The sequence below is a fragment of the Haplochromis burtoni genome, unplaced genomic scaffold, assembly GCF_018398535.1.
Source record: "Haplochromis burtoni strain Fernald_Lab_line unplaced genomic scaffold, NCSU_Asbu1 Contig_154, whole genome shotgun sequence".
Taxonomy (NCBI): Eukaryota; Metazoa; Chordata; class Actinopteri; order Cichliformes; family Cichlidae; genus Haplochromis; species Haplochromis burtoni.
The window spans coordinates 548,831-563,639 of record NW_024582515.1 but is presented as its reverse complement, the minus strand read 5'-3'; the positions used below and the strand labels follow the sequence as shown (position 1 = coordinate 563,639).

The 14,809-nt window shown below is 39.0% G+C and overlaps 2 protein-coding genes across 7 annotated transcripts in view; one reads left to right on the top strand and one right to left on the bottom strand.

Annotated features, from left to right (window-relative positions):
• Positions 1-6,864, top strand: part of popdc2 (popeye domain containing 2) — a 14,267-nt gene extending 7,403 nt beyond the window's left edge. For 2 of the 3 annotated variants that reach the window (XM_005932508.3, XM_042224872.1), the window contains 2 exons: positions 284-869; positions 6,347-6,864. In XM_005932508.3, the coding sequence (XP_005932570.1) occupies positions 284-820 (537 nt within the window). In that variant the 3' untranslated portion in view covers positions 821-869; positions 6,347-6,864. The remainder of the gene's footprint in view (positions 1-283; positions 870-6,346) is intronic. The other variant, XM_042224873.1, reaches the window with a different exon arrangement.
• A 1,805-nt stretch (positions 6,865-8,669) lies between these two features.
• pla1a (phospholipase A1 member A) overlaps positions 8,670-14,809 on the bottom strand; it is a 24,579-nt gene continuing 18,439 nt past the window's right edge. For 2 of the 4 annotated variants that reach the window (XM_005932509.3, XM_005932511.3), the window contains 6 exons: positions 14,198-14,290; positions 13,774-13,956; positions 13,157-13,246; positions 12,740-12,845; positions 11,554-11,709; positions 8,670-9,123 (listed from right to left, as the gene is read on the bottom strand). In XM_005932509.3, coding sequence (XP_005932571.1) covers positions 9,036-9,123; positions 11,554-11,709; positions 12,740-12,845; positions 13,157-13,246; positions 13,774-13,956; positions 14,198-14,290 — 716 coding nt within the window. In that variant the 3' untranslated portion in view covers positions 8,670-9,035. The remainder of the gene's footprint in view (positions 9,124-11,553; positions 11,710-12,739; positions 12,846-13,156; positions 13,247-13,773; positions 13,957-14,197; positions 14,291-14,809) is intronic. The other 2 variants (XM_005932510.3, XM_005932512.3) reach the window with 1 other exon arrangement.

Below are 14,809 nucleotides of genomic sequence, written 5' to 3'. Positions count from 1 at the left end.
TTCTTTCTTTCTTTCTTTCTTTCTTTCTTTCTTTCTTTCTTTCTTTCTTTCTTTCTTTCTTTCTTTCTTTCTTTCTTTCTTTCCATTTATTTTACCCGGAAGCTTTGTCAGTATGTGGTGCTTTGGGAATGAGAATATGTCGGTGAGGCTATTGCTCCAATGCTTGCAAGCAAAACCAGAGCCAGCTTCTAATGACGTTGTTCCATGCTGCTAATAGTGGTCAAAGGTTCTAAAGTGCCTCTTTTATACACTGATAGTATGGTGTGTCATTCATTCTGCCCAGGTGACCCTGACAGCAGAGGAAGATTCCCGTTACATCTCATGGCGTCGCCGCCGCCTCTACATGGTGATATCAAAGGATCGCTACATCGCCCGTCTCTTCTCTGTAATGCTGGGACACGACATTGCTGAAAAGCTCTACAACCTCAACAACAAGCTCTACATCAAAAGTGGCGTGTTGTTGGACATCCGCCTGCCAAGCCTCTACCACGTGCTAGCTCCTGCCTCGCAGGGCAGTGAGGGTGGCAGCGGTAGTGATGGAGGCCCTGCCAGGGAGCAACAAACTGAACAGCAGTGCCAAGACCCAGAGCTCACCTACCAGATGCCTGACAGATCTAAACCTCAGCCTCTCCAGCCCAAACCTCAGGGACCAATGAAGACAGCCGTGGAAGAACCCTTGCATGACCCTTATCACCCTTCCTGGGCGTCTGACCCGGAGCTGCCCATCGGTGAGGACTCCACCAGCTTAGTCCTGGAGGACTTTGCTGATGTGGCGGGCTCCTTAACGGATTATGGCAGTGAGAGGGAATATTTGAGGTAGAGAGGGAGGGTGCTGGAGCTAACACACGGGGGCACCACTTAAGCTACATGTAAGTACCGCACCTGGGCGAAGGGTTGTATGGGGTGGTGTGTGTGCATGGAAGGCTTGTGGTACACATTTGTTACTAACCCGGCTTTGTGTTGCAATATAATCATATTAATCATTATAATGATAATGACTGATATGATAATTAATATAATCATTATTTTATTCAACATTAGTGGACCTATTACTCTTACTCCTCATTTTTGTCATATATATGTTGGTAGATGGCGGATGCTCTTATTAAACAAGTCTCAAATGATAAAGTCATCAAGTAATCCTTGTGAGTCAAAAGTTGAGGGCAAGAAGTTTTACCCATCGTGGATCTTTATGATGTCAAAGAGAGAACATATTCATAATATGGTTATCGTAGTCCCACCCATGTGCTGTTTAAACCTTCTGTTTGTGAGGAGTAGCCAGTCAGGCACTAAAACAACTTGTTTCAGAGCGTGGATGAACTGAGGGGCTGCACAAAGGCCCAGTGAAAGATACAAGGATACAGATGTGTTTGGATTTTTGTAGGGTCTTTACCTTTCAAGATAAAGCACCTTGAGATGACTGCTGTTGTGATTTGGTTCCATATAAAAATAAAACTGAACTCAATTCTAAAGTTTATATCCAGGCATCATGGGCATGGTAATTTTGGGCTTGATTTTTTTTCCTTTTTTTTTTTCCAGAGTGGAATGATTGTACAGCACACGTCTTTAATGACGATCAAAAACAAGAATTGGGTGCACAACTTTGAATTTTGGATACATACAACCCATTGACAAGCTTCTGGCACAGTTCTGGTTGGGTATTTGACCACCTTTCTGGCTGATTTTAAATTGCTTAATATCCTGGCATGGATCTGACCATTAAGCATGAGGTTGAGGTTGAAGTCCATTCCAGAATCTTAATGTTAGCCTGATTTATCCCTTCCAAGTTGAAGTTGAAGAATCTGGAGATACTCTTCCTTGTTTATTATTTCACATGATGGTCCAACCATCTTGGTTGACAGTTGGTAAAGTGTCTTTAGGTCTGAAAACCTTGCGACTCCTGTAAACATACCTCATCATTGTGGAAAAATAGTTTAATCTTTGTCTCGTCTGAACATAAAACTTTGGCTTGTTTATGTGAGAAGCTGCAAATTTCAGTCAAGCTCATTTTGGAGCAAGGCTTCTTTTTGGTCATGACCCTGACCCTGAGATAAGAGGAAGTTGGTTAACAGTTTGCAGTTTACTTCCAGAGCTTGGCAACATGATGACACATTGAATAAATGGTCTGGTTCTTATATATTGCTTCCACTTTCACTTGAGCACTCAAAGTGCTCTGTAACTTGAAAAAGGGGAACAGCTTGTACTTTGGTACTGTTCTTTGAACTGACGATCCTGGAATCTGCAGTTGTTTAGAAATTGCTCCATTAAGTTTCTGGAATGGCTTTCCCAAAGCCTTGACCTCAACTTTTGAAATTTGTTGAATACACTTAAAAACTGGGTCTGTGCCAAGACACCAACCAATTTCAATGAACTCTACCAAGTCTGACAAGAAGAGTGGTCACATATCCACATAGTTATATGTGAGAAGCTTATTGATGGCTACCAAAAGCATCTGGTTGAGATTAAACGTTTAACATTTAACCAAACATTAGTAAACGGTGCATGTATACTTTTAACCATGTGTTGATTAGAGAAAAAACAAAAACAAAAAACAATCCATCCAATTCTTGTTTTGTAAAGACATTAAAGAGCTATTCTACCCTGGAAAAATAACAGTTCACATCTGCCTCGACATCAAGCCCATGTTGAGTGTATGTAAACTTCTGACCACAACTATAAATATGAATTATTTTGATGTGTAAACAAGGAAAATCTACTCTAGTAGAGTCTCAGAATACAAATATGAGTTCATTTGAGTGTTTGTTTTGGTTGTACATTCATTTTAAGTATTTCCATTTTCACTGCATTTAACAAGAATTAGTGTGGTTTTAATTTTACCTTATTTACATTACGACAGATCAACAGCTCAAATGACCCAAAAACACATTCAAAGGTTAATTATATAAAATCTGACAAGTCTCAGCCATCCAATATTCTGCCTAGATGTTCATGGAATTAATAACAATAAATTATAATATTATTGTTAATAATTATATCATTAACACACTGAAGGGAATGGAATAATAAATACTTTTACTTTGAAAGTGCATAAAAGTTTTACATGTAAAGTTATACATATACGACTTTGTATTACATGTGTATTCTTTTGTGTTAAAGTACATATGTGAAAAGTATGTGTATATATGACCTAAGAATATCCTAAAAAGAAAATCCCATTTATGTGGTTCAAAGTTCATTTTTTGACCTCAGAAACAGGAGCTTGGAAATTCAAGTGAAGGTGTTTCTACTTAAACTTAAAAAATCAAATCAAAGGTCTATAATTCCTTGACAACTGGACATGTTTTTCTATTATTAAATAGATACATGTGCATTATTAGCAAATGTGCTAAGATTAGGTCAAATTGAAGGCTTATCAATTAGAAAAAAAATTTACAGCTAGCACACAGTTAATAGTTTGGATCACTTAATTTAGCCAACATTTGTTCAATGCACCATCACATCATCCAGCACTAGCGAAACAGGTGATTTAAAAGGTCGTTTTGCTGTAAAGTTGACTCTTTTCCCCTTATTTCATTTATCTTGAGAGGAATTCTTTTGCATTTAAAAGTATTCAACATATACAATAAATCTGACTAATCATTGCACTTGTATTTTTTTTGTTAAAAACTTTCTAACTAGTTCATGCTCATGGTAGATTGCCATTAAATGGTGGCTGGAATTCTTTTCTGCTGGCCTCCTCCCATGCTTTAAAATCAGAACTCCCTGCCAGCTGCTATGCATTAGGGTGCTTTGGCCACGCAGCTCACATGCTTAGTTATGTCTGGCACAGTTAGCAGAGTTAAACTTGTTCTCTGTAAATAGTGAAAACACTTTAACAAATGAACATAGAGTGGGCCCACTGTGGTTGTAGACAGTCGATTGGGCCTTGTGTGTGGGTGTATTTTCCGTGTGTGTGTGTGTCTGTGGGGAATTGTTTCTTTACTTTCTCATCTGTCTCATTACATGATGATGAGGCTTTGTTGAGGTTGGGCAGGCACCAGCTGTGTCCTTATCTGACGAGGATTAGAGCTTGTAAATTTAGGGGATGTTCAGAAAATTCCGTGCCATGCTATTAATCCAGTGTCCCCACCCTTTGGCTTTCTGTCTGCTTATCTGTTCACCCCTCCCCTCCATCTCTGTCTGCCCTGCCCAATCACAGGTGGAGGATCACGTTTCACAGCTGGACAGTGGAGTCAGTGTCAGGCTTGGGTTGCACAGCAGCTGTGAAGCAGCAGGTCAAATCTGTCATAGCTGCAGCATACGTCTCAGTTCAGATTGGAGTCAATGACTTCAAAGCGGGTTGGACAAGCAATCATATGCTCACAAAATTTCAAAAATCAGGACACTACAAGGAAAGAAATCCTCTTCTTGCACGCAAATGTATCATAGTCATCGCATCTGTGGGTCTGTGTGAGTGGATGAGCAACCGTAAACTCTGAAATGGAACTGAAGAAAAACATAAGCCGTTTGCTCCTCTGAATCACAGCAGGCAGTGACCAGCATTCAACATTCACATTCATGACATTAATAATATGAACACAGAACAAGTATACTGCAGATATTTGCTGTGTAGTGTCTGGCTATTTACAGGCAAGCACAGTAGTTTCTTGAGAGTGTAAATGCTAAAATCCACTCAAGTATTCAAGAGGGAAAAGGGTCAACAACCTTTTGAACAGGGGTCTCGAACTCCAGGCCTCGAGGGCCGGTGTCCTGCAGGTTTTAGATGTGTCCTTGATCCAACACAGCTGATTCAAAAGGCTAAATTAGCTCCTCAACATGTCTTGAAGTTCTTCAGAGGCCTGGTAATGAACTAATCATTTGATTCAGGTCTGTTGACCCAGGGTGAGATCTAAAACCTGCAGGACACCAGCCCTCGAGGCCTGGAGTTGCCCAGCCCTGCTTTTGAACCTAGACAAATGGAAAGGTTTAATGCATGCCCGTTATTTTGTTTTATAACCTACATGATAAGGGCATCAAGGCAGCTAGTGCAGTGACCATAGGGTGCACATAGTCAATTCTATATAGTTAAGTTAATTAGCATTTAATGAAATTATGACCAACCTAGGGAATCTCAGTTTGGTTCTTCTGGTATTATTTTCACCCGTGACTCCTTGCAGCAGTTTTGGGGAACTCCAGGCCTCAAGGGCCGATGTCCCTGCAGGTTTCAGATCTCACCCTGGGTCACATGATTAGTTCATTACCAGGCTTCTGGAAGTAATTTAGCCATTTAGATCAGCTGTGTTGGATCAAGGACACATCTAAAACCTGCAGGGGAACTTGAGGCCTGGAGTTCCCCGCCCCTGACTTAGTGCCACAGTGTCTCTTTGTACTGCAAAACTGTAGCTCTAGATTGGACATCCTTGGGTATCACAGAAAAGAAATACTTGGGGCAATCAAATATTGACAATTTTTCTTGCAATTAATGAGAAAATTTAAAATATAAATTGGAGGCGGGTAGGAGTCAGTGACAAGGAAGCTGTTGAACCTATAAAAAGAAGGGGGGGGGGGGTTACTTCAATGAATGTGTCATCCTTGATAATCCTTGAAAAACTGCACCAGCTGCATTTAACAAAATAAATAAATCATGGCCAGGACCCAGCACAGAGGTGCCCACCTTGTCTGGACGAAGTTAAACTTAGAAATATGTTCTCATATCCTACAAGTAACAAACTGCTGACTATCAGTAAAACTCCAGTTTAAATGAGTGTTTCCTGAGGACACTATACAAGGAACTACAAAGGTAGCTTTGAGTATTTTGGCACACACTGAGACAGATTTCATCTCATCTGTGCAAGAACTGTTACATCTGTGTGGCTTACATCAAAACGAAGGCCAAAGGTGACAATTGGTGGGTGTTATTGCCTTTAGAGTTTTATGACAGAAAAGCTTCCTAACAGCTGGTTAACATCATGAAAAGGCCCTAGTGGTTTTGGTGCCTAAATCTAACCACAAATTAACCGAGAAAAAAAAAAGCCAACCACGTCTAAAATAGAAATAAGACCAACATTTAGTTTCACCAAGGAAACAACACTGCTGCAAAAATCTAGTGCTTGTCACGGGATCCACTACAACCAAATGCACTCTGTCTACTAGTAAGGCTTTTTTGGCAGACATCCCTTAATCAGCAGCCAGTTGGTATCCAAGAACCTGACATCATGCCACGTGTGATCCTGTTACAAGAGTATCTCTAGTTTGCTACTTATTACTGTTTCACTTTATAGGAGCGCAACATGTTTTCGTCATCTGTAATGCAATTAGGAAATTGGTGTGGACACGAGTTTGCTGCAAGATCGCATCCATCTTAACTTAATGGAACTAAATTTAAGCTTTGATGTTGGCTTTGCAGGAGGTGATGGGAATCTACCACCTCGATTCCAGAGGGTCAGAGCGCCGCTGGCTCCCACTGAAACCCCTAAACTGTGAGACGTCTCTCCTGGAAACACTACTATACCATCTCCTCCTCTTTCTCTGTTTCTGTTCTTCAGTCCAGAGTATGAAGAATATAAATTCTTAACATTTAACTATTTGAATTAAAATTTAAGTCATACAACAAACCTTACTGACATCTTTTAACAGTTTGACATATTATTTAGGAGTGTTAACATTTTCCTTGTTACCATTTAGTCTTTAGGCCTTTAGGCCATGCTATCCCAAAATACAGTGACCCTGAGAGCGTAAATGACCTACAACCTAAGACAACACTGGCAAGCACAAAAATGCTGCAAAAAGCCAAAACAAAACACAGAAGTTGAATAAAACACGAAGGAAGTGAATAAAACTCAACAGATATTAAAGCAGAAAAAAACAAAATCTCACAACATAAGTGTTTTTTTGGGAGACAATAATTTGTGAAAGTGACAGAAACCTAAACATGAAGGATTGCACTGAGACTCGTTTAAAAGAAGCAGAAAATTTATTTGTGTTGTGAGGGAGAAAAGTTGGAAGGTAATGTGTTTTAATCGCATGCTTCATACAGTACTGTAGATACATGTTTGCTACTAGCCATAGTAGCAGAAGTCAGGTTCAGTGTGCGCCGGTTATTTTGTTGTAGAATTTTGCAGTGATCCTACGGCCACAGTCAATTGTATATGTGGAACAGCCAAAATTATGCATCACAATTAATATTTTTAAGCTAATTAGCATGTAATGCAATTATAGCTAAGCTAGTGAATCTCAATTTGGGCCTTCTCGTATTATTTTGCTTGCGATGTTACTGACCCCATTGAAAAATGTTTCAGTGGTAAATCTCTTCAGCAAACAAAAACTTATTTCTGTTGTGAGGGAGAAAATGATCCAGGTAATGTGTGTTTTAATTGCATGATTCATGTAATACTGTAGCGACATGTTTGCTATTAGCCGTTGACTGTTATCTTGGCACTTTTGCAGCTATTCTGTCACTTTAATGTCTTCCAAAAAACAGTATTTTGTGAGGGTATTTTTTGTTGTTGTTTTGGTAAGCTTTTGCAGTGTTTTTCCACTTTATTTTTTTCTGTTTTGCTAATGCTAATTAGCGCTTCCATTGTGTTCTTTTGTGCTTTTGCTACATTTTTCCATTTGCTGGTGTTTTCTTCAGTTGCAGTGTATCTGATCTTTCATGGCCTCTCTACCACGAGTCTGAAATCTGCCTTTAACATTTTAAATACAGTAGACTATAAAATCACATGTTTAACAAATTAAAAGACTCAGAGAAAGATCTCTCCAGCAGACATGCTATCTTGCAGATATTTTATCAACATGTCCTCATCTATGAATTAGGCCCCAAATAAAATCATATTTACACTATCATATTGATTGGCACTGTAGAACTGAGGACAGGCAGCCTTCACTTTGTTACCTACCAGCACATTTAATGTCTAAAATGTCATTTCATATTGTGTGACTAAATTTGCTTACATTTCAGATTGGAACTGTTTTTTATTCAGATTTGATTTTCACGTGATTTAATGTTACATTTCACTTTGGAAATTTGCTTCACAAATAAATAATTATTTTAATGAATGTTGATGTAATGTAGGAGGGTTGCTGCACATTTTCTGGGTCTGATTTTAAATAGCTTTGACAATACATGATTTAAGTTATGAAACAGCTTAACATTGGCAGATGTACATTACAATCAAATCTTCCTTCAAGCTCTGGAAAGCATTTGGCTTTGTATCCTTGATCTTTTCAGACCTGTCTGGAACATTTTACCTGCCAACTGGTTCTGTTGTCTTCTACCATTTCACTGCAATGTTTTGATGTGTCATGTTTAGATTAGTGATCAGATTACCAAATTCATCCTTTTACATGCTCTCTGGTGATATATATATTAGAAGCCTGATTTTTTAAAAATGTTTTTAAACATTGGTGTGTTTAATACACAGGCATAATGTGAATCATGGTATTTGTGTGTTATTGAATTCAAAAGACGAGTGATGAGACTAAAATGAAGTCTAAGTATTTAGAAAACATTCTTTCATGGGGCCAAGATTTCTCCAGATGATTTAAGTTGTTTATTTTCTGACTGTTAGCTTCCTGTCATATCTGTCCCAACCGCACTATGTAGCACTGTGATGATGCTCAAAATGATTTATGTTCCACCCCCAAAAAGTCAAAGTACACACAGATTCACCTCAGTGCAAAAGGACAAATCCTTTTAGCCCTGAAATCAGGAGAAAAGAAAGACATGGTTAAGAGTTTGTTGCTGCATTTAATGCTAAAAGAACAAAAAACAAGGGTTTAGGATGTGAAACTAGACTGTTTGGTTTCATTAACACTTCAACGCTTTAGTGAGTATAGGCAAAAAAGAAAGATAATTATAATATTAATAATATTGTACCAGAAATACTGATAATGTAAATAACCTTTTTTCCCCCCAGTTTTAGTCATGATGTTAGAAAATATAAGGCTCCGCCCCCTGAGGTTGAACTCCAATGATATTTTCTCAAAATTAAACAAGGTATAAAAATGTGAAACCATCTCTGTGTTAGTATCTTCATAGGTCAGATTGCTGCACACTATGCACTTTTCAATTGTTGTCGAGGAGATCATTCTCTTTAGAAGTCACACAACTGCACAAGGTCGTGGGACCACCGAGCTCCCCGTTTGATGTTGATGTTGTTCACACACACAGGATCTTTGCGCCTGAAAGAATAAAAACAAAAACACACACTTGTGCAAAACAGACTTTAGTCCAAGTGAATATATGTAGCATATTCATTGTAAGAATCCAGTAACTGTTTAGGAATCACTGACATTTTTATATGCAGTGCCCATTTTCTGAGGCTCAAAAGTAACTGGACAATTGATAAACAGTTTTTATGGCCAAATGAGCCCCGTTTCCTATAATTCCATGACAAATTAAGCAGATCCTGGAGACTATGCCAGCATCTCAGCTATCACAGGGAGAGAAGCGAGGTGCACCCTGGACAGCTCACCAGTCTAGCATTTGAAAATTTGAAGAAGAAAGAAAATTTTTTAGAAATGATCTTAAACAAATAAAGGAGGACTTTACTGCCCAATCAGCAGTACCAGCAAAAGACCATGGAAGACAGAAGAAGTAGATGACTGGAAAATTATTATCAAGGTAAAAAAACCCATCTGAGTCAAGAACACTCTCAGGGAGGTAGACACATAACCAGGGCTGCACATAAGTGGTCCGCAGGTGCACATTCGCTGTCAAAATAAAAGACGCGCACCAGATAAGAAGTTGCAACGCGCGATTGCGTACATAAGATTTTCTGGAGGAGGACAGACATTTCCTCCTCTCTTAAACTCTATTAACTCCTTTAAGCAGTTACTTTGGTGTTCCTCCACCTCCAAAGAAATGTCAGAAGGAGTCCGAACCGCAAAAGAAGCGCGTATTCTCGGAAAAGTGGTTGCAGGAGGTGAGCTGGTTTCAAACAAATGATGAACACATAGAGATGTGGTGCAGAATATGCCGTGAAAATCCCACGGTAGCGGACAAAAACAGTGCCTTTTACATGCACACAAACGCGCGTTGCAATTTTTTATCTGGTGCAGGGCTTTTATTTTGACAGCGCATGCACACCTGCGGACCACTTATGTGCACCCCTGCAAATAACTGTCAAAGTCGACCTTCATGAATGGAAATACAAAAAAGGTGCAAACCACTGATTATTCTCAAGAACAGTAAGGCCAGATTAGACCGATTAGAAAAACATCTGAAAGAGTCTGCACAGTTCTGTAGACTCTGTAGCATGACCAGATCATGCTTTTGAGTTACTGAAGATAAAACTAAATGCAAAGACACTCACAAAGAAGCAGCATCTGAAGGCAGCTGTAGGCTTTGGTAATGTCCATGAGTCCTACACTTTAGGTAGTCATTGACCACAAAGGATTTTCATAGAGTATTAAAAACAGTTCTTATATTTAAAATTATGTTAGTTTGTCCAATTACTTTTCAGCTTCTGAAAATGGCTGTAAGTCTGCACTACAATCATATCTTGATTGATTTAAAGTCCCTTGTGGTGGTGTACAGAGGCAAAATTACAAACATGGTGTCAGTGTCCAAATACTGATTTTTAGGATGATTAATGTTGGCCTGTTAGCCTTTTTTGTTCATAGAAAGAGAGGCGAGATAAACAGGAAACACTGGGGTGAGAGACGAGATGGCGCAATCATGAATCATGTGGTCAGCTCTCTACACTCCCCGAAGTGAAATAAAGAACTATTTAAGCAACTTTAAGCACATTTTTGATACTGGCCAAATTCACACTTTCTGCAAAAGGTTAGGTTTGATCTGAAGCTCAAGTAACTCAACTTCCAGCTACTGATCACAAAGAGAAGGCCGCCCACTGGTGATCTCTGAGGAACAGTAATGCTCTGTAAACTACTCATTTCAGGGTTATTTCAGGTTTATGCCAACCTAAGGGTGGGACAAAAAGGACAGAATGAATGGATTTTACATTTTGGACAACACTGTGTGTTACTGGCACGATCTGGTTTCAACTCTCTCTCATATCATGACATAACCTTTCAGCAGACTGCAGGACTGGCACATTAAACAGCTGACAGACCTGACACTATTCTCTAGTATGTCCGTTTACCCTGTTTCTTAATTACCTAAAGAGAGAACATCATCGCTGGCATTTCTGTAGAGCAATTTGCTGTAAGGCTTTGGGTGACAAAACAACAACATGTATTGCTGAAAACTATACCTTCATTGACTCATTGCAGCAACGTTTGCTTCTGTTTGTCCAAAGTACTGTAACAGGAAACTGCAATAACAACAAACTGAAGCTGTGTGTTTACATATTTTGGCAAATTTATCATCCAAAGACAGCAGGGATAAACTCCAGCCCCCCGATGACCCTAATAAGCAGTTAAGAAAATGGAAAGGATGGATGGAATAAGCAAATTGTAGCATATGCTGAGCATACAGGTGTTTGCCTGTAAATCGTGCCTTGTTAAAATTCATTGGTAAATGTTGTGTTTGACTTTTTATGTGCTACAGAACATATTAAAAAAAGCAGTCCAGTATTTGTTTCAATGAGAATAGGACTGGCGGCTGAACTGAACTATATTTATGTGCATGTTGTGCCTGCGTCCTACCTGAGAGAGGGAAACTCAGTCACACAGACAGACTTGATGTGGATCTCTGCCTGTCTGTAGAAGCGAGCTCCTGTGTTTGTCAGCCTGATGGAGTTGATTTCACACTGGGGGGTAGAGTGAGCCATCACCGTCTTGTACACTGTTGTATCTGTCTGACTGTAATACACACATATAGTGCATGTGAAAATAATAAACCACACAAGATGAGACAGGCGCTTTCACACAATCAACATTTATCATACTGGGAAGTCACAGCTAAAACAAAGGTGGTGCCATTCTTCAGATTTAATAAAAAAAATGACTAAACTCACTAAACTTGTGCTCTGAAAACATGTTTTCCCAAAACTTTTCCCATCTGAACTATTCTACCCATACAATACATCTGCTAAAATAAAAAGTGAACACTAAAAAAAAACAATACACAAAAATTGCTTACAAAGAATGACTTGTTATACATTCCTATTGAATTTAATTTACCTGCAAACTGGTATGAAAATACTACCAATATTCATCACTGTCTTTTAGTCTCTGTAAACACAGGAACAACTATCTTTATCATGTGGTCTTATTCAACAGTTACTGAAATCTCAGCTCACCTTCCTTTACTGTATGTCTTCAATCAACTATTTAGGCACTTTGAGCCTCTTGATACCAAATAAGCATCAGCCTACATGTGCATCATTATATAGCCCCAACTTATCATCTTCTAATGGCAGCTTCCAGCAGGATAATGCTAAACATCACAAAGCAAAAAGCTGCTTTCTCAAACGGGTCTCATGAAAGTGACGTGCTCATGAGACCATAACCTGCTCTGAATTCAGAAGGACACTTTGGGATGTAACAGAAGTGGAGATCAAGGATGCACAGGTACAAAACCTACATGATGCAGTCACCTCATGTGGGATCCGCAACATCAAGAACAGATGCTTTTTTGGGAATGCCGAAACTGTTGATATACTTTACCAAATAAAGTGCACGTTCAGGGATTCAGATCCTGAATGCAGACATTTTTAAAGTCAGATTTTTCTGCTAGCGATGAGTTTTGGTCATTCCTAATTTTTTAATTTGTTCTTTTTAGGTATGGAACTGAAAACAGTACATCCAACTGTACATATTGTACTATTCATTAACTTTAAAGAGTAGGACCTTTGCAATATGACATGCGTATGGTATTTGTGATACTTACAGCCTGAGGATCTGCTTTGTTTCCAGGATGTCAGCTGTCAGGGTCACTTCAATCTCAGCGCTCTTATCCAGTTTCGAAACTTCCAACTCCACCAGGATGTGGTGAGCTGAACAGGGAAACAGTGGGAAAAATGTCATTTCAAAGTACAGTAAAACAGGAATCGTTAAACCGTGCTAGTTTAGTAGAAAGAGGAAATCTTGCTATTGGTGGGTTGGTAGGGAAGAGTCAGAGTGCATAAATGATTAAAATAATTTAGCTGCCTTCTATGTGTAGTGACGAGAGGTTAAGTCTAATGAACGTCATTCAAACTACTCAAGAGTTTTACATTTTTCTTAACAGGAGATTCAAGAAGATAACATTTCTTTTTAAGAAAAAATGAAAAATTCCGCCGTCTCACAAATGCACTGCAACACTCACCACAATATGGCTGTGAAGAAGTCGTGAGGAGGAATAGCGTCTGCTCTTTGGGAATGGGAGATATAGATATCCCACTGTTTTCTGATAAACCTGGAACACACATAATTACAAGGAATGAGTCAAAAGTAATTTCACGTGCATTAACTATGTCTGTATGAGTATGTAGAAGTATATTAAGCTGAAACAATAAGAAGCTGTCAAAAGCCGACGTGACAGTGTCGGCTCCACTGGAGGTGGAAGCAAAAAAGAACCTATCCAGTTTACTTTAAGTGAAATGTCATAACAACTTTATAAATACTTAAGATTTACTTTATAGTTAATAGACTGTATTGTTGGAACAAGTGTTTTGCAGTAGAATGGAAGAACCACTGACAGCAGCAAGTCTTGTAAAAATAATGAGGCAGCACTATAGGCTGCAGGACTATTAATATAACTTATAACTCAGTGTCATATTAATCTCGAGCTGAGAAGCGTTTTTATTGTAGAGACAAATGACACTCCCAAAATATGCACTCACAGCTTTTCACAGTAAGACACAGGATAGTTAGAAACTAACAGCAGATAAAAGGGAGCAGCAGCAGTCCGTGTGCTGCAGGTGGTCACCCACGTGTTATTACCTATTACTGGACATTTCCCTCTGAAGATGTCGCAGTCCATACAGCGTCCCTTCAGGAAGTCCTCATAGTTGGAGCACGGGATCCCCATTAACGGGCACGAGCCGTTCAGCGCGCTCATGTAGACGTCCAGCGCCCTCATGTGGTCACATATCACATAACTGTACACTAAAAAATACAAGAAAACTGACAAAATATTGAACTTCTAAGGGAGACCGATGTCCAGAGACTCTCATTAAAGTAATGGGAAAAAATGTCCAGACGAAAAACTGGTTCTGCTCAAAATCTACTTATCTGTAACTGGAATTTCATTTATAACAAAAAACAAGGGCGAAAGACACCAATGTGAAAACAACAAAAAAAGAGATCCTTTCCTTCTAGTTCCCCCCTCTCTTTTTGTTTTTGTTTTAGTGGGTCTTGAACTTACTTGAGTCAAACCTGGAGCGTGCACATCCAATCTGGTCCTTCCCTCCATTCAGAAAGAAGTCCACATGGCCAACAGGGATGGAGATGCCAAAATCTGATACAGAAGAAAACTGTCAGCAATTTGTTGCTACATTGCACTGCAAACAAAATTTCAGGTATAAACACAATGTGATTTTATCAGCTGTAATACAAGTATTAATAAATACAAAAGACTTCCAATGAACTAATAATACAGTCTTTTAGGACATTTTATTAGACTTAGAAAAAATAGAGTGGTGAGTGAGGTGAGTTGGTAAAGATATGTGGAAGTGTTGCTGGTTTTGCTGCTGTTAGTTACTGTTAGTCTCTGTTAGCTGTTATTAGTGAAACTTTCTTTGAAGTGAATGTAACACTTTTGGACATGGACACATGAGCGAACAAAGTCTCAGGATGCGAGAATGTAATCAAACTGTTTATCAGAGGTAAAGTGTGATTTTTAGGAAACTCAAACCTAGCTTAGCTAGTATACTTAGCTAAACTCGGCTGTTAGCTGGTGTTGTGCCAAAAAGTGATTTGTAGTAACTCTGTGTGTGTGTGTGTGTGTGTGTGTGTGTGTGTGTGTGTGTGTGTGTGT